The sequence below is a fragment of the Nicotiana tomentosiformis genome, chromosome 12, assembly GCF_000390325.3.
Source record: "Nicotiana tomentosiformis chromosome 12, ASM39032v3, whole genome shotgun sequence".
NCBI lineage: Eukaryota > Viridiplantae > Streptophyta > Magnoliopsida > Solanales > Solanaceae > Nicotiana > Nicotiana tomentosiformis.
In genome coordinates this window covers 49,891,410-49,914,079 of record NC_090823.1, presented here as the reverse complement: position 1 = coordinate 49,914,079, position 22,670 = coordinate 49,891,410, and the positions used below count along the sequence as shown (strand labels likewise).

Sequence of the window (22,670 nt, the reverse complement as noted above, 5' to 3'; positions counted from 1 at the left end):
GACTTCCTAATGACCTTGATTCAGTACGTGACCAGATTTTGGCTAGTCCACTGTCCCTACAGTTGATGAATTATTCTCTCGATTACTTCGCCTTGTTGCAGCACCAAGTCACCCAGTGATCTCATCACAGACACTTGACTCTGTTCTCGCATCCCAGACAATGGAAAATCGGGCATCTCAAACTATGGAGAATAGACGAGGAGGAGGTCGTTTTGGAAGATCTAGACACAAGTGTTCTTATTGTCATAAACTTGGACACACTCGTGAAGTGTGCTATTCTTTACATGGTTGACCATCCAAAAATGCTTATATTGCTCAAACCGAGACTACAGGTAACTAAGGATTTTCTTTATCTGAAGGAGAATATAATGAGTTCCTTCAATATCGAGCAAGTAAGCAGACATCTCCACAAGTAGCCTCGGTTGCTCAGACTGATACTTCTGTTGCTGGTAATTCTTTTGCTTGTGTTTCCTAGTCTAGTACTCTTGAACCATGGGTCATGGACTTAGGCGCTTCTGATCATATCTCTGGTAATAAATTTCTTTTGTCGAATATTGTGTATTCACAGTCTCTTCCCAATGTTACTTTAGCCAATGGATTTCAAACTAAAGCAAAAGGAGTTGGACAAGCTAATCCCTTATCTTCTGTCACTCTAGATTCTGTTCTTTATGTCCCTGGCCGTTCTTTTAGTCTTGCATCTGTTAGTCGTTTGACTCGTGCCCTCCATTGTGGTATATATTTTATTGATGATTCTTTTATTATGCAGGACCGTAGTACGGGACAGACGATTGGCACATGGCGTGAATCAGAAGGTCTTTACTACCTTAACTCACTCAATCCCTCCAAAGCATTTCTAGTTACAGATCCTCCAAAGTTAATTCACAGACGTTTAGGACATTCGAGTTTATCCAAGCTTCAGAAGATGGTGCCTAGTTTGTCTAGTTTGTCTACATTAGATTGTGAGTCGTGTCAGCTTGAGAAACATACCCGAGCCTCCTTTCCGCGTAGTGTTGAGAGTCATGCAGAGTCTGTTTTCTCTTTAGTTCATTCTGATATATAGGGTCCTAGTAGAGTCAGTTCAACCTTGGGATTTCGTTATTTTGTTAGTTTCATTGATGATTATTCAAGATGTACTTGGCTTTTCTTAATGAAAGATCGTTCTGAGTTGTTTTCTATATTCCAGAATTTTTGTGCTGAAATCAAAAATCAATTCGGTGTGTCTATTCGTACTTTTCGCAGTGATAATGCCTTAGAATATATATCCTCTCAGTTTCAGCAGTTTATGACTTCTCAGGGAATTATTCATCAGACATCTTGTCCTTATACCCTCAGCAAAATGGGGTTGCAGAGAGAAAGAATAGGCACCTCATTGAGACTGCTCGCACACTTCTCATTGAATCTCGTGTTCCGTTGCGTTTTTGGGACGATGCAGTTGTCCCAGCTTGTTATTTGATTAATCGGATGCCTTCATCTCCCATCCAGAATCAGATTCTGTATTCAGTATTGTTTCCCCAGTCACCCTTGTACTCTCTTCCCCCTCGTATTTTTGGGAGCACATGTTTCGTAGCCTCTGGGAAAGATAAGTTAGCTACTCGTGCTCTCAAGTGTGTCTTCCTTAGTTATTCTCATGTTCAGAAGGGATATCGTTGTTACTCACCTGATCTTCGTAGGTACCTTATGTCAGCTGACGTCACATTTTTTGAGTCTAAACCTTTCTTTGCCACTTCTGACCAACTTGATATATCTGAGATCTTACCTATACCGACCTTTGAGGAGCTTACTATAGCTCCTCCTCCACCTTCAACCACAGAAGTCGTACCTATACCAACCGTTGATGAGTCTAGTGTTGCTCCTCCTAGATCCCCAACCGTTGAGGAGTCTAGTGTTGCTTCTCCTAGATCCCCCGCCACTGGAACACCACTCTTGACTTATCATCATCGTCCGCGCCCAGCATCAGGCCCAGCCGATTCACGTCCTGCACCTGACCCTGCTCCTACTGCGGACTTGTCTCCTAGTACACCAATTGCACTTTGGAAAGGTATACGGACCACACTTAATCCTAATCCCCATTATGTCGGTTTAAGTTATCATCGTCTGTCATCACCCCATTATGCTTTTATATGTTCTTTGTCCTCTGTTTCCATCCCTAAGTCTACAGGTAAAGCATTGTCTCATCCAGGATGGCGACAAGCTATGATTGACGAGATGTCTGCTTTACATACGAGTGGTACTTGGGTGCTTGTTCCTCTTCCTTCAAGTAAATCTACTGTTGGTTGTCGTTGGGTTTATGCAGTCAAGGTTGGTCCGGATGGCAAGGTTGATCGACTTAAGGCCCGTCTTGTTGCCAAGGGATATACTCAGATATTTGGGCTCGATTACAGTGATACCTTCTCTCCCGTGGCTAAGATAGCATCAGTCCGCCTTTTTCTATCCATGGTTGTTGTTCGCCATTGGCCTCTCTATCAGCTGGACATTAAGAATGCTTTTCTACACGGTGACCTTGAAGATGAAGTTTATATGGAGCAACCATCTGGGTTTGTTGCTTAGGGGGAGTCTCGCGGCCTTGTATGTCGCTTGCGCCGGTCACTTTATGGTTTAAAGCAGTCTCCTCAAGTCTGGTTTGGTAAGTTCAGCACAGTTATTCAGGAGTTTGGCATAACTTGTAATGAAGCTGATCACTCTGTGTTTTATCGGCATTCTGCTTCAAATCTCTGTATTTATCTAGTGGTTTATGTTGATGATATTGTTATCACCGGCAATGATCAGGATGATATTACTGAGTTGAAGCCACATCTCTTTCAGCAGTTTCAGACTAAGGATCTGGGCAGATTAAAGTATTTTCTGGGTATTGAGGTCGCTCAGTCTATTGTGATCTCACAACAGAAGTATGCCTTAGACATTCTTAAGGAGACAGGAATGACAGGTTGTAGACCTGTTGACACTCCTATGGATCCGAATTCTAAACTTCTGTCAGGGCAGGGGGAGCCGCTTAGCGATCCTGCAAGATATAAGTGGCTGGTTGGTAAATTAAATTACCTCACAGTGACTAGACCTGACATTTCCTTTCCTTTGAGTGTTGTAAGTCAGTTTATGGATTCTCCCCTGTGATAGTCATTGGGATGCAGTTGTCCGCATTCTTCGGTATATAAAATTAGCTCCAGGCAAAGTACTATTGTTTGAGGATCGAGGCCATGAGCGGATCGTTAGATACTCAGATGCTGATTGGGCAGGATCACCTTCTGATAGACGTTCTACGTCTGGATATTGTATTTTAGTAGGAGGTAACTTGGTGTCTTGGAAGAGTAAGAAACAGAATGTCGTTGCTCAGTCTAGTGCAGAAGTAGAATATCGAGCAATGACTATGGCAACATGTGAGCTAGTTTGGATCAAACAGTTGCTCAAGGAGTTGAAATTTGGTGAGATCAGCCAAATGAAACTTGTGTGTGATAATCAAGCTGCCCTTTATATTGCATCGAATCCGGTGTTCCATGAGAAAACTAAACATATTGAGATTGACTGTCATTTCGTCAGAGAAAAGATACTCTCAGGAGATATTACTACAAAATTTGTGAAGTCGAATGATCAGCTTGCAGATATTTTCACCAAGTCCCTCAGTGGTCCTCGTATTAGTTATATATGTAACAAGCTTGGTACATATGATTTGTATGCACCAGCTTGAGGGGGAGTGTTAGAATAACTATGTGAATATATATGTAATTAGTCCTAGTCCCATAGGTAATAGGAGTAGGCTATATATTATGTGTACTTATAAATAGGGTTCATTGTATTACAATTAACATCAATAATATAATTTTCCCGTGTATTATTAATACACATAACCCAATCGTTCTAGATGGAGTAGACGCTCCTCTAAGCAACGTGTGCACATCACATCACAAGGAATGTCATAATCTCCAATATATCTGCAAAATGCATCGTGCATGAACTCATCAAAATGAAGGGACTAGGTAGGCTTAATGTATTAGGTATACCATTTTGTACATGCCAAAATTATTCCTACCCCCAATTCTCTAGATATTGCACAACATGAATATATACATGCAATGTATATATATTATGTTCAACAAGGATTATCTTGCTCGTCCACTCTAGAACTTTCTTGAGCATTGGGAGAATCCACATTTGCTCATCACAATCTTTGCACTCAATTTTCCATGATGAATTGTTATACACTTTAAAGCTTCGACAAGGGGTCAATTCATCATGATGCAAGGAAGCAGTCATGAAGTCAAGAAGGTTGCCTATCACGTTCAGGTTCAAAAGGACCACGATCTTCAACTAGAAATGTACTAACTCAAGAGTAGGGCAGCTTATAAGGATCAGCTTAGCCGCTACTTGCAATGAATCATCACAAGACTTCGCTCAATTTCAAAACCAGTGCCACAATTATACTTCATGCCCACAAAAGATTTTTCATTAGCACTCTTAACGCACTAGAAAAGAGACATTCATCTTCAATTCTTTGACTAACTAAATAAACAATTCTACATGTTTCACTTTGCATCTACTCAAGACTATCATGTAAAAAAAGGACTATCATCACAAGAGGATACTTTTGAAAAAATTAGGCTCGATAAACTTAGGTTCATTCTCTAATGACAGCTCATCAACAATTGCATCTCTATGAGTAAGAAAAGATATATGATCAATAGAATTACAAGCACTCTAAGATACAGTTTGGCAATTTGCATTCTGAGAGTCACGCACCATAATATATGCAAATGTGCAATCAACTCTATGTGCATCCTCACTCCTATTAGGCTCAAATACAACGGCATCACTACTTTGTGACAATTTAAGCTCATAAGAAATAGAAACATTGGATGCAAAATAAAGACTCATTATGTTCATAATAAGTATGATTAACACCTAAACTCTCAACACACTCAAGCTCACTAAACAAAAACGAAGAGTTAGATTTATTTGTTTTACCTTAAATTACTCCCACAAATTCAATTTACCTTTGTTAGCCACACTTAGGCTGACGCCGTGGTGTTGCAACCTCTAGTTTCCTAGAACCACAAGTGACTTCAGGTGAAGAATCTTCATGAGAAGCTTCACATTTAATTCCTCCTAGGCATATCACCAACAAGTCTGTTGTTATTCTTTCTCATTTGTTTCCATTTAGTGCAAGAAAATGCAATGCAGCCTTCTTTGTGACACTTAAAGCATTTACGCACTTTCTAATGAAATCGAAGAGAAGATAGCCATGCTTCCTTGAACCTGACTTTCAAGTTTCCCTTGTGGTATACAATCATTACCGTGAACATGGCGGGCTGGCGGCTTGAGGTAACTTCACCGCCTTTGCCTTGTGTCAAGTAGGACAATCTCTAGTATTGCCACTTGCATAGGTTTTTCATTAAGCGTGAAGAAGCCTTAGAATTTGGAACACAGCACCCCCCCCCCCCCCCCGATATGCAACTTGAACCATTAGAGCCTTACCTCATCATCCTCTGTGGTCATGGTTCTTTAGCTTGTATGGAGTTCCAAGCTCCTTCAAATGGTCTTTCAAAAGTTTTTCATGTATGAATTTCCCTTTTTGATATTGCATCCATCTTTCATCAAGCTCCCTATTTTTCTTGAGGCACTCTTCCAACTCATCTTCATCTAGATGAAACATGTTTCCAGAAAAAAACAAAAACAATTAAAGTTATAAGGGCCTCGCGTTCACACTCAAGTGTATCTCTCAAGAATGGTCACACAAACGCTCGTGTACCACTCTTAGATTGGCTTTTGTTGTCACTCTTTTGGTCTCACCGCTCAAGCCTTTACTGCGGTTGGTGTATACCAAAAGTTGTAAACAAACTCAACAAGTAGCTCACCAGTTATCTTTTTACTTCGGCTTGGGAATAGAGTTTATGTTCAACAAAGAAGTACAACTAAAGCAAACTGACGGGAACCAACAAATTCACAATGAAATTAAATAGAGGCTAAAATAAGAGGCAGAAAATGAAAAAGTGCTCACAGAAGCACTAGCAACATTGTTAAGATCTTATTACTATATGAAAGTAGTGAGAACTTTGAATGTTGATGATTAAGAATGGTATGAAATTAAAGAAAAGCAAGTTACATCAAAACACACTTCAGCTTCACAAAAAATAAAGTTTAGAGCAGTCAGCTGAAAGACGGAGGTACTGGAACTCAGACTCAAGATATGTTGCGTTCGCAGCTTGGTCACTGCGATCGGAATGTTAGCAATCTTACTAATGTTGCAATCTCTGAACACGAACTGCAATCACGGTTGTATGCTGGATGATTCTGAATCGTCAGGACAAATTTTGCTAAAAGGGGTGCGGTTGCTCGTGGAAGGTGTGTAGCTGTCCAAAAGGGTTGTTGGGGAATTTCTATAATGCTGCAACCACGGTCAGGAGGCTGTAACCACAGTTGTTCTTTGGATGGAATTCTGAATCTTTCTAGAACAAAACTAACTGAATGGTACAACTGATTTCTGGCAAGAACTTTCAGACTTTGAAATTTTGATCAAATCCCCAAATAGACTCAAACATATCCCACATGAGGCGAAACATGAAATATAAGGCTAAACACTGAACCTAACAATACACCCTCATAATTCCATCATTTTTCGAAACTTCATTTAAAAAAAAATAAAATCAAATGGACTCAAATGAATGGAGCTGGTGAATAAAGAATACTTACCCTCACCAAAGCTCTGGTATGAAGTGATGGCGGAAAGAGTATGTAGATAACAAACAAACAATGGAAAGCAATAAGGATATAGAAGCTAGACTCAAACTGAAATTCAAATAGGCAATGCACAGTTCAGGGAAGTGGACAGTATGATTTGGAGAGGAATGCTTTTGAAGTTCATATTAAGTCTTTCAATTGCCACCTCATTTTGCACGCGAGTTCATAGCCCTGTGTTGGAAACATTGCGGAAATTGAGGAACCCAAAAAAGGTGGTATTCTTCACATGGTGTGTGACATTTGGGGGGGGGGGGGGGATTCATTTAGACAGCAGACAACCTTAGAGGAGGAAATCCTTCGTGGTTAGATGGTGTTGCATGTGCAAAAGAAATGGGGAGGACACTAACTGCCCTCTACTTCATTATTAATGCGCGTCGAAATTGTGGGTATGATATATGCGATCCTAAAGGTGTAGTAAGGTGCTTCGATGCACAGTTGCAGAAATGTGGGCAAGTTGGAAACTGCAATCGGGTCAAAAAAAATATCGGATACTCACACACACACACGCACACACATGTATGTATGTATCTATATACACACATACATATATACATATATGTGTGTGTGTGTATTTATATCCGACATTATTTTTGACCCGATTGCAGTTTCCAAGTTGCCCACATTTCCGCAACATATATATATAGTGTGTGTGTGTGTGTGTGTACATATAACATATACGTGGTCTTCAAGCATAGATGTGGAAATATTGTCTAGCTGGATATTGCACAACTAGAGAGTAGTAGGAAGAGGCTACGGAGATTTGCACCTTTTTACATTTTTTGGTTATCATGGGGAAATGAAGAGGAGATATTTGAAGGTGTAGAGAGATCCTTGTCAAGAGTGATGTGTTCCCTTTCCTTTCTGTTATACTTTTGGTGCAAAGTGGACAGGTAAAATATGAGTGTTGTGAGAAGGCACGGGAGAAAATATGTTATTGATATTGGATGATCAATACAATACAAGAGGTCCTTATTTATAGCTATACTATACAAGGACATACTATTCTTCTACCAATGTGGGACAATACTACACTATATACATGCTGTAAACTAACACTCCCCCTCAAGCAGGTGCATAAATCATATGTACCGAGCTTGTTACATATATAACCAATACGAGGACCAGTGAGGGACTTGGTGAAAATATCTGCAAGTTGATCATTCGACCTCACAAACTTTGTAGCAATCTCTCCTGAAAGTATCTTTTCTCTGACGAAGTGACGATCAATCTCAATGTGTTTAGTTCTCTCATGGAACACCGGATTTGATGCAATATGAAGGGCAGCTTGATTATCGCACACAAGTTCCATCCGACTGATTTCACTAAATTTCAACTCCTTGAGCAATTGTTTGGTCCAGACTAGCTCACATGTTGCCATAGCCATTGCTCGATATTCTGCTTCTGCACTAGACCGAGCAACTACATTCTGTTTCTTGCTCTTCCAGGACACCAAATTTTCTCCTACTAAAACACAATATCCAGACGTAGAACGTCTATCTGAAGGTGATCCTGCCCAATCAGCATCTGAGTATCCAATGATCTGCTCATGACCTCGATCCTCAAAGATTAACCCTTTGCCTGGAGCCGATTTTATATATCGAATAATGCGGACAACTGCATCCCAATGACTATCACAAGGAGAATTCATAAACTGACTTACAACACTCACAGGATAAGAAATGTCAGGTCTAGTCACTGTGAGATAATTTAATTTACCAACCAGCCGCCTATAGCTTGAAGGATCGCTAAGCGGCTCCCCCTGTCCTGGCATAAGTTTAGAATTCGGATCCATCGGAGTGTCAACAGGTCTGCAACCTATCATCCCCGTCTCCTCAAGAATGTCTAAAGCATATTTTCTTTGAGAAATAACAATACCTGAGCTAGACTGGGCAACCTCAATACCTAGAAAGTACTTCAATCTGCCTAGATCCTTAGTTTGGAAGTGCTGGAAGAGATGCTGCTTCAGATTGGTAATACCATCCTGATCATTGCCAGTAATAACAATATCATCAACATAGACTACCAGATAAATACAGAGACTTGAAGCAGAGTGCCGATAAAACACAGAGTGATCAGCTTCACTACGAATCATGCCAAACTCCTGGATAACCGTGCTGAACTTACTAAACCAGGCTCGAGGAGACTGCTTTAGACCATAAAGTGACCGACGCAAGCGACATACAAGGCCACGAGACTCCCCCTGAGCAACAAAACCAGGTGGTTGCTCCATATAAACCTCATCCTCAAGATCACCGTGAAGAAAGGCATTTTTAATGTCCAGCTGATAGAAAGGCCAATGACGAACCGCAGCCATGGATAGAAAAAGGCGGACTGAAGCCACTTTAGCCACGGGAGAGAAGGTATCACTGTAATCGAGCCCAAATATCTGAGTATATCCTTTGACAACAAGACAGGCCTTAAGTCGATCAATCTGTCCATCGGGACCAACTTTGACTGCATAAACCCAACGACAACCAACAGTAGATTTACCTGAGGGAAGAGGAACAAGCTCCCAAGTACCACTTGTATGTAAAGCAGACATCTCGTCACTCATAGCCTGTCGCCATCCTGGATGAGACAACGCTTCACCTGTAGACTTAGGGATGGAAACCAAGGACAAAGAAGATATAAAAGCATAATGGGGAGATGACAGACGATGATAGCTCAAACCGACATAATGAGGATTAGGGTTAAGTGTGGTCCGTATACCTTTCCGAAGTGCAATCGGTGTACTAGGAGCAGGGTCCGCAGCAGGAGCAGGGTCAGGTGCAGGACGAGAACCAGTTGGGCCTGATGGAAGACGCAAACGACGATGATAAGTCAAGAGTGGTGTTCCTGTGGATGGGGAACTAGGGGGAACAACACTAGACTCCTCAACGGTTGGTATGGATGAAACCTCTGTGGTCGAAGGTGGAAGAGGAGCTATAGTAAACTCCTCAAAGGTCGGTATAGGTAAGACCTCAGATATATCATGGTGGTCAGCAGAGGTAAAGAAAGGTTTAGACTCAAAAAATGTGACGTCAGCTGACATAAGGTACCTACGAAGATTTGGAGAATAACAACGATATCCCTTCTGAATACGAGAATAACCAAGGAAGACACACTTGAGAGCACGAGGAGCTAACTTATCTTTCCCAGGGGCTAAGTTATGAACAAAACACGTGCTCCCAAAAACACGAGGTGGAAGAGAATACAAGGGTGACTGGGGAAACAATACTGAATGCGAAATCTGATTCTTGATGGGAGATGAAGGCATCCGATTAATCAAATAACAAGCTGTGAGAACTGCATCGCCTCAAAAACGCAACGGAACACGAGATTCAATTAGAAGTGTGCGAGCAGTCTCAATAAGGTGCCTGTTCTTTCTCTCAGCAACCCCATTTTGCTGAGGGGTATAAGGACAAGATGTCTGATGAATAATTCCCTGAGAAGTCATAAACTGCTGAAATTGAGAAGATAAATATTCTAAGGCATTATCACTGCAAAAAATGCGAATAGAAACACCAAATTGGTTTTTGATTTCAGCACAGAAACTCTGGAATATAGAAAATAACTCAGAACGATCTTTCATTAAGAAAAGCCAAGTACATCTTGAATAATCATCAATGAAACTGACAAAATAATGAAATTCCAAGGATGAACTGACTCTACTAGGACCCCATATATCAGAATGAACTAAGGAGAAGACAGACTCTGCATGACTCTCAACACTACGCGAAAAGGAGGCTCGGGTATGTTTCCCAAGTTGACACGACTCACAATCTAATGTAGACAAACTAGATAAACTAGGCACCATCTTCTGAAGTTTGGATAAACTCGGATGTCCTAAACGTCTGTGGATTAGATCTGGAGGATCTGTAACTAGACATGTTGTGGAAGGACTGAGTGAGTTAAGGTAGTAAAGGCCTTCTGATTCACGTCCTGTACCAATTGTCTGTCCCGTACTGCGGTCCTGCATAATAAAAGAATCGTCAATAAAATATATACCACAATGGAGGGCACGAGTCAAACGACTAACAGATGCAAGACTAAAAGGACATCCAGGGACATAAAGAACGGAATCTAGGGTGATAGAAGACAAGGGATTAGCTTGTCCAACTCCTTTTGCCTTAGTTTGACATCCGTTGGCTAAAGTAACAGTGGGAAGAGACTGTGAATATACAATATTTGACAAAAGTGATATATTACCAGAGATGTGATCAGAAGCGCCGGAGTCCATGACCCATGGGCCAAGAGTGCTCATTGGCTAAAGTAACAGTGGGAAGAGACTGTGAATATACAATATTTGACAAAAGTGATATATTACCAGAGATGTGATCAGAAGCGCCGGAGTCCATGACCCATGGGCCAAGAGTGCTAGACTGGGAAACACAAGCAAAGAATTACCAGAAACAGAAGTATCAGTCTGAGCAACTGAGGCTACTTGTGGAGATGTCTGCTTACTTGCTCGATACTGAAGGAGCTCATTATATTCTTCTTTAGATAAAGAAAATCCTTGGTTACCTGGAGTCTCGGTCTGAGCAATGTAAGCATTTTTGGGTGGACGACCATGTAAGGAATAGCACATTTCACGAGTGTGTCCAAGTTTGTGACAATAAGAACACTTGGGTCTAGATCTTCCAAAACGACCTCCTCCTCGTCTATGCTCCATAGTTTGAGATGCCCGAACATCCATTGTCTGGGATGCAAGAACAGAGGAATCAAGTATCTGTGATGAGATCACTGGTGGACTTGGTGCTGCAGCAAGGCGGAGTAATCGAGAGAATAATTCATCAACTGTCGGGACAGACGGACTAGCCAAAATCTGGTCGCGTACTGAATCAAGATCATTAGGAAGTCCAGCGAGGGTAAGAACGAGAAACATCTTCTGTCGCTGCTCTTGTTGTTTTTTCATACTAGCAGAAACTGGCATCAACTTCTCAAATTCCTCCATGACTGCCTGTACTTGACCCAAGTAAGTAGACATATCCAATTCCTGCTTCTTTAAGTTTGTCATCCGTGATATCACATCATAGAAGCGAGATATGTCATTAGTGTATAAGGTGCGTGCCTTTGCCCAAACCAAATAACATGTCTGGAATGGACGAAACAAGGGCATCAACTTGGAATCAATAGATCGCCACAAGATGCTACATAACTGAGCATCGATTTTTGCCCAAAGTGCTATTGCCTTTTCATCTCCATCGCTAGACTGTTTGATTAGATGATCTTGAACACCTTGACCTCTACACCATAACTCGACAGATGAAGCCCAAGCTAAGTAGTTTGAACCTCCCATTAAAGGTTCCGAGGTAATAATAGCACTAGAGCTTCCAAAACTCATGTTTCTAGACCCAAAAACATCAAATCCCAAAGACATTGTTGCAAATTATTACCAAATAGGAGAAAGAATCAACTGTAATTCATTGAAACAGTGTACGGAAACACAGAAACAGAATACCGAAAACTGTAGCTGCCGGAATCTACTGTAGCTGTCGGAATAGTACTGTAGGTGCCGGAATAAACTCAAAGTTGTCGGAATGAAATGAAAACAGTGGGGGTATGATCGGAATTACCAGGCGACCCAACTGTTCTGAAGGAAGATTTTCAAAAAATGGCCGGAAGTGGTCGTACGCGCCGGCGCGTGAGCTTCTGGTAGCGCGTGGAGGCGCGTGAGGAGGCTGCTGCCGGAGTTTTTCACTGGGGTTTGGTCGCCGGACAGTGACGACTCTCGTGGTAGTGTTGGATTTTGCACAACACTGACAGAAATGAAGCAGATAGAAAACAGCCTTAAAAAATACTGATTTCTCTTTCCCGGAATCGCTGGAATTTATGCACATCGATTTCTCTTTCCCGGAATCGCTGGAATTTATGCACAGCGATAAGTCTCTCACAATTGCTCTGATACCATGTGAGAAGGCACGGGAGAAAATATGTTATTGATATTGGATTATCAATACAATACAAGAGGTCCTTATTTATAGCTATACTATACAAGGAAATACTACTCTTCTACCAATGTGGGACAATACTACACTATATACATGCTGTAAACTAACAAGTGTTATAAGTAAATTTATGATTTATACGTTTTGTTCCTATCATACATCTGGAGGTGTGTATCAATAAATTACTTTGATTTGTAAAAATAAGAAGTAACAGACAAGTGCATTGTCTGAAAACATGTTACTAAATAAACCTTGCAAAATGCTGATAATTGTAGGGGGATCTTTCTGCTGTAGTATGGAAGTTCTGGAATTAGCTTATCCTTTCAGTGCATTGATGATCTAATTTAGGATGCTTTCTCCCTTTTCTTCATTTTTAAAAATTCTTTTTCCCTTTCATCAGCTTTCTTAGCATGTCGTGTCTGTACTTGTGCTTGTGTTTGTTTCTTAATGATAATCTTCTACTTTGTATCAGTGGTTGTTGGATTCGTACAACACTCAAATACTTATCATGGTATTTCTGGCTATAGTGTCTATGCTACTTGCCGGTTTCCTTGCATACCACACCAAACTTTGTGTCACAAATACTACAACAAATGAGGTATTCCTTTTTTGTATTTAATTCAGTACAGCACATATCTCCAGTAGCTTAGGATGATTTTGTTGTTTTGCTGTGCAGTCTGACTTTTCTTCTCCTTCATAGTACCTGCATTTTCCTTAGAAGTAAGCTTATGGAACTATATGTGTCTAACAATGAACTTGTTGTCTTATTACTCATTTTTCTTTTTTTGATAACTGAGAAATCCCCGAGAGCCAGTGGGGCACAGTTCGAAACTCGGTGGAGAATTAGCCCGCTCCTCTACCCTTCTCCACTTAAATACCAGGCTTTTGTCTTTAGCAGGGTTCGAACCCATGACGTGCGTCTAACCCACACATCACAAGTTACGTTCTTACCACTAGCCCGAAGCCTTGGGGGCCTTGTAATATTATTACTATTACATGGACATTTTCACCTAAAAGGAAATATGGCTTCTGATCTATCACTGAACAAAGTTCAGGCCAGTTGGAGACCTTGAAATCTCAAAATATTTCGGCAAACAAGAAATAAGAAGTCTGCTCTTATAAGGGGGATCAAGTAAGTAAACACAATTTTGACTGACCAACCTAAAAATAACACGTTTAAGGACCAGAGGAGCATTATCTCGTAGTCTGATAGCAGTCTCTCCTTTTAGTCTTAATTTTGACTAGGCATGAGAAAAAGAAAAGTAAAGAGAAGAAAGGAGGAAGAAGGGGAAACAGAAAAAGGAAAAAAGCATTGGGACATCCTAAATTCTAATGATATACCCTATTGATTCAGCATACCTCCAAAATTTTAGGAGTCGAAACAGCAGCGGAAGCTGTTCTTAGCTCTCATCTAAAGCTAAATTTTGCTCGTGTGGACTGCAGACTTTCAAATGGCAAGAATATTTAAACTGGAAGAGGAAAGTCAATGAAGCAAAGGCAAGTGCAGCAGCTCTCAAATCAAGTTTAGGTGAATTGAACCAGGAAATGATGCGCCCTGTGAGCAAATGGAAGGCCTTCTTTCGGAGGTCCCATCTGGAAGAAGTGGAGGTGGTTAAGAATAACATTTACGATAAAGGACTGCTCCAGAATGTCTCTGAGATTGTAATTCCTCTTTCAACAAGACGTTCATTCATACAGAGGAAATCAAAATCAGGTTAGAATTGTCAGTTGGTGACCCATATTCCATTGGGGCTTGATAGCTCATCTTAGTCCAAGTCTTTAGTCTAATGGTCGTAAACACCGACGAGAATGCTCTAAATGTGAAGTACGCTCGATTCTATCAGAACCTATTACAAGTATCGACAAGTCATCTACCTTTACTCTTGGATGGGCACGGTTAATGCAGTTTAATTGCACGTGGTGAAAGGATTGGAGGGGTTCTGAGGAAGGGGTTTAAGTGCCAGTAGTGGTGTTTGCTTCCTTTTATTTGCTGCGGCTGCAGCTGTTGAAGGGAAGTGCTTACTGTTCCTTTTGGTGCATTCTGATTACTACTGGTGCAGCCTGGGTTTCTTCTTATTTCTAGGATAAATTTCAATCCTACTTTATTTAACTTTTTATAGCTCTTCGCTGCTTAGCAGCAAATTTTTACTTGTACTATGTAATACGACGAGAATGAGTGCCTGGTATATGTTGCAATCCATTGTCTCATGTGTCCGCCAGCTGTGGAACTGGAACTCGGTAGAACTCAAATAAATTTTGTGCTCATGTAGCGGAAAAAGAGAGAATGTTACCCAGCAGCTTAATATTTTTTTTTTAAATTATAATGTAAATTTCATTGATGCCTGGAGAAACTCTTGTATGCAAAAAGCAGGGAACTTGCTTTTAAAATGTGGTTCTCTAAAAAAAGGCTCTCAATCTTCTATCCAAACTGAAACAAGGACCGCATGGATGTTACCCCCCCCCCAAAAAAAAAAAAAAGGAAAACCGAAACTAGAAACAAGAGGATATTCTTCTACTTACAAATCACCGTTTCAAACGCTCGCGTATTCTCTCCTCCTATATATAATCCACATGGGGGCTAGAAAAGTAACATCCCATGTTTTAGGTCTTCTCTTCCTCTTAATAAAGGTCCAACAACGAAACGCCTTAGTTATTATCAAAAAATAAACAAAAATGCAACGCCTCATTCATTGTGCACGGCGTCATTGTTATCGAATTCGTTTGGGACCACCGACACAAGCACAAGCTGCCGCATGACAACGCACAAAGAGGTAATATACATTTTGTAGGTGATATACATTTTGTTTGCGTTTTTGTACGGGGGAAAATTACGACATGACACGTGGCCGCTTAAAGGAAGGACACGTGGAACACAAGATGGAGATGGCCACTGAACATAGCTATTCCGCTTGTCACCGGAAGGAATAATGATCATAAAAGGAGTATTAAATGCTTTGTGCTTGGTAACACTTACGCTACAGCATTTTAATGCAACTTTATTCTCTCGCTTTTGATCTTATCATTGTTGTGCCCGGAAACCTTGTTCTCGGACTCATTAGCTCTGATGTTTCGTCTATATTCTAAAGCTAAGTATTTCATATTTTATCAGTTATTTCATCACTTTTTGGATCAAATTAATTCACTTGTCTAGAAACTACAAACAAATTCAACTGTACTGTTTTTCGGATAAACAGCTTGGCGCCCACCATGGGGCCTAGACAACCGTGCAATTAAATTGATCTTTGCCCTTTTTACTAACAAGTTTGATTATTTTTGTCTTAGCAAAAATCACAAAAGAAATGGCAGATAACACTATTAACGGCACACGCAACCCTGAAATTCAAGGGGAGCAGCCTCATTTCGAGGATACAATCAGTGACACTCGCAATGAGGAGAACGACGCCACACTGACGCATGACGGGCGATACCCTCGACAGGTTCGGGAGAGGACTCCTGATGATGCTGATGAGGAGCATGTAGCGGGTGCAGTGAGGGTCCTGCAAGAGCAACAAGCAATCATTCTAGGCCATCTCATGCGGAAGGATCAGGTTATGACGGAACTAAAGCAGGCGCTATTAGGTGCTTCAAATAACGCGAACAAGCGAGATCCAATTCCTCCCGAGGTTCCCGCAAACCAAACGACGCGAAGAGTCGACAACAACACTCCCAGGGGCGAAGTTGGCTCCGGCGGGGCCGGAGGGAGCAGATCCGGCCTCAACAATGATAACGACTCGTTCACGGAGGAGCTTTTACAGTTCATGAAGGAAGTAAACGCCCGCATGTATCAAGTCCCGGGTGCGCCACCAGTATTGAAAGGCCCGGATTTGAAGAAGTATGTTCAATTACCGTACAAGCCGAGTGCGGCCCCAGAATTAATCCTGAAGCGGTTCAAAATGCCCGAGGTGCCGAAGTATGACGGAACTTCAGATTCACAAGAGCACATTACCACTTACACAACAACAGTGAAAGGAAATGATTTGGCTCCTCACGAAATTGAGTCTGTGTTGCTGAAGAAATTTGGTGAGACTCTCACGAGGGGAGCTTTAACATGGTATTCACTATTGCCCGAGCATTCTATAGATTCCTTTGAGATGCTCGCGGATTCTTTCATCAAGGCTCATGCCGGTGCCAGAAAGGTGCTGGCCCGAAAGGCCGACATATTCAAGATCACGCAGGGAGAGTCAGAGTTATTACAAGAGTACGTCACCCGGTTCCAGAAGGAAAGGATGTTACTACCGGCGGTCCCGGATGAATGGCAGCTGAAGCATTCACCAAAGGTTTAAATCCGAGAAGTTCGGACGCTTCTCAGAAGTTGAAGGAAAGTCTGCTCGAGTTCCAAGCGATAACTTGGGCGGATGTCTACAACCGGTACGAGTCGAAAATAAGGATCGGAGATGATCAAGTTGGCTTTCCATCGTCGACCAAAGGACGGGAGAAGAACAGAGAAAAAATGAAAGATGATATTGACACGGATAGACGGACATCGAGAGGCCGATTTTTACCCTACAAGCGGATAGGAGGTCGCGACAGGAACTTTCGGACAACAAACAGGTTCACCGTTGATAGAAGGACCGATCGTGACCGGAACAACAGATCGTTGCAGGATAGAGAAATCTCAGAGTCACGAGATTCTTCTTACCCAAGGTTATCAGAATATAACTTCAATGTCAGTGTCGTAGAGTTGGTGTCGGCCATGAGGAATATCAAAGAGGCACGATTCCCAAGACCTATGAAATCTGATCCTAGCCAAAGGGATCCCAATTTATGGTGTGAGTACCATGGCACTAACGGCCACCAGACTGGAGACTACCGACACCTCCGGGAAGAAGTGGCAACGCTGTTAAAGAATGGTCACCTCAGAGAATTCTTGAGCGATCGAGCTAAAAATAACTATGGTCGGAACAGGGGCGATGTGGAAACCTCGAAAGCAGGAGAAGAACATCCACACCAAACGATCAACATGATCTTCGGAGGGAATGAAATTAACGGGGTCACCTTTTCGGCAGCAAAGAAGACAAAAGTGTCGATAACTCATAGTAAGAGGCTCCGGGAAGACAATATCACATTCACGGACAAAGATGCAGATGGATTACTACTGCCACACAATGATACACTGGTAATTTCTTTAAATGTGTTAGATTTTAAAATTAATCGTGTTTTAGTGGATCCAGAAAATTCAGCTAATATCATACAATAGAGAGTACTAGAGCAAGCTAAACTCACTGGAAGCATTATCCCGACAACGAAACTCCTCGCCGGATTCAACCTCGCAAGCATGATAACCCGGGGAGAAATTTTGCTGCTCACGAACACTGAGGGAGTAATGAAGACAACACTCTTCGAAGTAGTAGATGGAGACATGGGGTATAACATCATCTTGGGAAGACCATGGCTGCATGAGATGAAAGTCGTGCCTTCAACATATCACCAATTGTTAAAATTTCCAACACTCGAGGGTATCAAACAGATAAGGGGTGATCAACCGGCAGCAAGGGAGATGAATGCAATTTCGGTTTCCAGTAGCAAAGGAAAGGAACGTGCGGCATAGCAATTACTGGAACCGGCACCTGCCCCCGAACCAGAGGAAGATAACCCGGGGATAGAAGAGTCGGAACAATATCAGGTATCAAGGTATTTTCAAGTACCGAAAGAGACAGACGCGACGAAATCCACGACAGAAGAATTGGAGCAGGTTGCGTTGTTCGAAGAATTCCTAGAAAGGAAGTTCAATTTGGGAATAGGACTACACCCGGAACTCAGGTCTGCTTTTATTGAATTCCTTAAAACTAACACCGACTGTTTTGCATGGTCGCACGAGGATATGACAGGAATTCCAACGGAGATAGCCATACACAAGTTACGCTTAGATCCCAACATACCTCCGGTAAGGCAAAAGAAGCGCCCTATTGCTGAAACAAGGAATAAATTCGTCAAAGAAGAGGTAACTCGTTTACTTAAGATTGGTTCAATCTGAGAGGTAAGATATTCGGACTGGCTAGCCAATATAATAGTAGTACCTAAGAAAAATAATAAATTCTGCATGTGTGTAGATTATAAGGATCTTAATAAGGCGTGCCCGAAAAACTCATTCCTATTGCCAAATATCGATCAGATGATTGATGCTACGGCCAGGCACGAGTTAATGAGTTTCCTCGATGCTTATTCTGGGTACAATCAAATCAAGATGAACCCAGAAGATCAGGAAAAGATTTCGTTTATAATGAATTTTGGTATATATTGTTACAATGTGATGCCCTTCGGACTGAAAAATGCCGGAGCCACTTATCAACGGCTCGTGAATAAGATGTTCGAAAAACAAATAGGAAAGACTATAAAAGCATATATAGACGACATGCTCATTAAGTCTTTGAATGCAGGTGACCACTTGAAACATCTGCAAGAAATATTCGACATCTTGAGGGAGCACAATATGAAACTTAACCCCGAGAAGTGTGTGTTCGGGGTCAGTTCGGGTAAGTTTCTAGGATTCTTGGTCTCACAAAGGGGAATTGAGTTAAATCCCGACAAAATCAAGGCCATATAGGACATCCTGGATCAATTGTCTAACGTAAAAGAAGTCCAGAGGCTCATAAGGAGATTGGCAGCTTTGAGCAGGTTCATTTCCCGTTCATCAAAAAAATGTCATCGCTTCTTCGCACTACTCAAAAAGAAAAATAATTTCGAATGGAAACCGGAGTGTCAGCAAGCGATGAAGGAGTTGAAGAAATATTTGTCAAGCCCTCCGTTGCTCTCAAAACAAAAAGAAGGTGAAACGTTGCTAGTCTACCTCACGGTTTCAGAAATCGCGGTAAGTGCAGTTTTAGTCCGAGAGGATGAAGGTACACAATCTCCCATTTATTACGTTAACAAAATTTTAACGGGAGCAGAAACTCGCTACTCAAATCTGGAAAAGCTGGCCTTAGCTCTCATAGTCGCCGCTCGGAAGCTGAGGCCCTACTTCCAATGCCACCTGATAGTTATGGTAACTACTTTCCCTTTGAGGAATATCCTCCATAAACCCAAACTCTCGGGTAGGTTGGCCAAATGGGCCGTCAAAATGAGCGAATTTGATATAGAATATAAATCGAGGACTACAATTAAGTCGCAAGTCTTGGCTGACTTCGTGGCCGACTTCAGTTCGGGACTATTGCCTCTGGTAGCTAATGAGGCAATAATGGTGTCATAATCGACATCGGGAGTTTGGACCTTATTTATGGACGGAGCTTCAAACGTAAAAGGGTCCGGGCTCGGAATAGTCTTAATCACGCCTTCGGGGGAAACCCTTTAGAACGATTAATTTAACTAATAATGAAGCAGAGTACGAAGCTTTGATTGCAGGACTCGAATTGGCCCGAGGACTTGACTCCGAAGTCATCGAAATTAAATGTGATTTGCAGTTGGTGGTAAATCAGGTCTACAGAATTTTTGAGACTAAAGAGGAACGTATGCAACAATACGTGGTAAAGGTTCAGGCTCTATTGGAACGATTCCGGGAGTGGTCAATAAATCATATCCCGAGGGAAGATAACACAAAAGCAGATGCATTGGAAAATTTGGGCTCATCAACAAAAATCCAAGGATCGGAATCAGGGACGATAGTACAACTGATGAACTCATCCTTGGACACAGATGGTTACTATGAGGTGAATTCGACTAGTTTGGTCTGGGACTGGAGAAACGAAATAATCGATTACCTCGAGCACGGAAAGTTGCCTGAAGACCCCAAATCATCAAGAGCGTTGCGCGCCAAAGCTGCATGTTATAGCTTCAAGAAAGGCCAATTGTACAGAAAATCCTTTCAGGGCCCGTTGGCCCGGTGCTTAGGAGCATCAGAAGCTAACTATGTCATGAGAGAAGTCCACGAAGGGATATGAGGCAACCACTCAGGTGCAGATTCTTTGGTGCTGAAATTAATTCGGGCAGGGTATTAACAAGATGCTAAAGATTTCGTACAAAAATGTGATAAGTGCCAATGCTACGCACCACTAATATATCAACCAGCAGAACCCCTACATTCGGTTCTTTCCCCGTGGCCGTTCATGAAATGGGGGATGGACATCGTCGGACAGCTACCACTGGCTCCCGGAAAGGTAAGATTTGTTTTAATTTTAACTGACTATTTTTCTAAATGAGTGAAAGCAAGTCCTTATTAGAAGATCGTAGAATGCTAAGTGGTCGACTTCCTGTGGAAAAATATAATTTGCAAGTTTGGAATACCAAAAGAGATTGCATGCGACAATAGGCCGCAGATTATCAGCGCAAAAGTTACAAAGTTCCTTGAAGACTTGAAGATAAAGAGGATTACCTCTCCACCTTATCATCCGAGCGCAAATGGTCTAGTGGAGTCAACAAACGAAGTGATTATTCAAAACCTTAAAAAAAGGTTGGAAGCAGCAAAAGGCAACTGGCCCGAAGAATTATCTGGGGTTCTATGGGCCTACCGAACAATGGCCAAGTCAAAGCACGGGAGAGACCTCTTTTTTCCTTGTATACGGTGCAGAAGCTTTAATACCGGTGGAAGAGGGGGAACTAACCTTAAGATATTTCGAGGCGAATGAAGGATCGAACAACGAAGCAGTGCTAGTCAACTTGGAGCTGCTCGAGGAACGCAGGGACTTGGCGCATGTTAGAATGGCGGCTCAAAAGCAAAGAATGGAACGATATTATAATCGAAGATCCAACCTCCGATATTTCAAAGTAGGAGACTTGGTCTTGAGGAAGGTAACTCAAAACACCCAGGAACTCAACTCGGGCAAGTTAGGCCCAACATGGGAAGACTCTTACCAGGTTTCAGCTATCACTGGGAAAGGATCATACGAGTTGGAGAACCAAAACAGAGACAAGTTGCCTTGCAACTGGAATGTGGCTCACCTCAAAAGATATTACTGTTGATGAACAACAGTCAAACGAAAAGTATGTGTTGCACTCTTTTTCCCTTCGTTCAGTTTTTGTCCCAATTGGGTTTTTTTGGCAAGGTTTTTAACGAGGCAGTGACGGAAAGCTTACTATGAAGACAGCAATGATAAGACCTTTGATAACAAGGCAAGCAAGTAATTTTCCACTCAGGGACGATTAGATAATCTTTGCTTCAATAGCAAATTCCCACCGGGAAGGTATGTTTGCTACCGAAAAAAGGTTACCCGATCGTTCACGAGCACAAACCACTAGAGGATTGTTAGGTATTCTTTCGCTCGATAGCATGGGTTCCTAATGGGAAATAGGATATGTTGCCGAGTGAAGGATCACCTAGCAATTCATTGGTGGGATCTTCGAAGGTACAAGGCTTCCAGTATTCCAATTCGCATTCTTCGCATTTGAACACTGGGGGAATGATATGAGGTTACGGAAACACTGCATGCCAGGCAACACTGAATGCCACGTCAACCGGGGAACGTAAATATAGAATAGAATACATCATCGGGACCGGGGATTGCGCATCCAGCCCCGTAGAAACAAGTTGTACAAGATAGCCACAAGTCATGGCAATTTCTTTTCTTCATAGCAAAATGCTTATGTACGTTTGAAAATAGAAGGAATTAAATGGAATGAAATCCTTTTGTTTTTATCTTGTTTCTTGTCTGAAAGATGATTAATTTTACCATTTGAAAGTTAAACAAGTGCTTCAAATATTTGTGCCGTAATGAACAAGAGACGTCCTCTTCAAGAGCACCGTAAATATAAGAGGTCCCTCTCTTATAAAAACCCTCATGTTAAAGGGTTGGTTCCGGAAGAATCAATTCCCGAAATCCATAATGCCATCGAGAAAAAAATACACCCGAAGCTGCATACGCAAATACTTGTTCAAACCCTCATGTAAAAGGGATAATTCTCGAAACCAAAATGCTTCGAAGAAAAAGCATCAGAGATTATACATAATAAAGCGCGAACAGAACAACATGCGCAGAATACTTAAGCAAGTACGAAAGTTAAAGACTTGCATGAATATTTAAAACGAAAATAAGACTCAAACGATACTTGAGCAAAAAATATGTTTTTATTTACAAGGGTGCGTTAGAG

General features: G+C 41.7%; 4 protein-coding genes across 5 annotated transcripts in view; all 4 read left to right on the top strand.

The window, feature by feature from the left end:
* Nucleotides 1-14,950, top strand: part of LOC104120768 (probable protein S-acyltransferase 17) — a 32,949-nt gene extending 17,999 nt beyond the window's left edge. For both annotated transcript variants that reach the window (XM_070191641.1, XM_070191642.1), the window contains exons 9-10: nucleotides 13,126-13,251; nucleotides 14,097-14,950. In XM_070191641.1, the coding sequence (XP_070047742.1) occupies nucleotides 13,126-13,251; nucleotides 14,097-14,372 (402 nt within the window). In that variant the 3' untranslated portion in view covers nucleotides 14,373-14,950. The remainder of the gene's footprint in view (nucleotides 1-13,125; nucleotides 13,252-14,096) is intronic.
* Nucleotides 14,951-15,952: 1,002 nt separating this feature from the next.
* LOC138902611 (uncharacterized) lies at nucleotides 15,953-16,936 on the top strand. The gene has a single exon (XM_070190495.1). It carries the CDS (start codon nucleotides 15,953-15,955, stop codon nucleotides 16,934-16,936), a length of 984 nt encoding a protein of 327 aa, XP_070046596.1.
* Nucleotides 16,937-17,103: 167 nt separating this feature from the next.
* On the top strand, nucleotides 17,104-18,201 carry LOC138902610 (uncharacterized). Its single transcript, XM_070190494.1, has 2 exons — nucleotides 17,104-17,769; nucleotides 17,851-18,201. Exons 1-2 carry the CDS (start codon nucleotides 17,104-17,106, stop codon nucleotides 18,199-18,201), a joined length of 1,017 nt encoding a protein of 338 aa, XP_070046595.1.
* A 1,161-nt stretch (nucleotides 18,202-19,362) lies between these two features.
* On the top strand, nucleotides 19,363-20,527 carry LOC138902609 (uncharacterized). Its single transcript, XM_070190493.1, has 2 exons — nucleotides 19,363-19,492; nucleotides 19,971-20,527. Exons 1-2 carry the CDS (start codon nucleotides 19,363-19,365, stop codon nucleotides 20,525-20,527), a joined length of 687 nt encoding a protein of 228 aa, XP_070046594.1.
* Nucleotides 20,528-22,670: the final 2,143 nt, after the last annotated feature.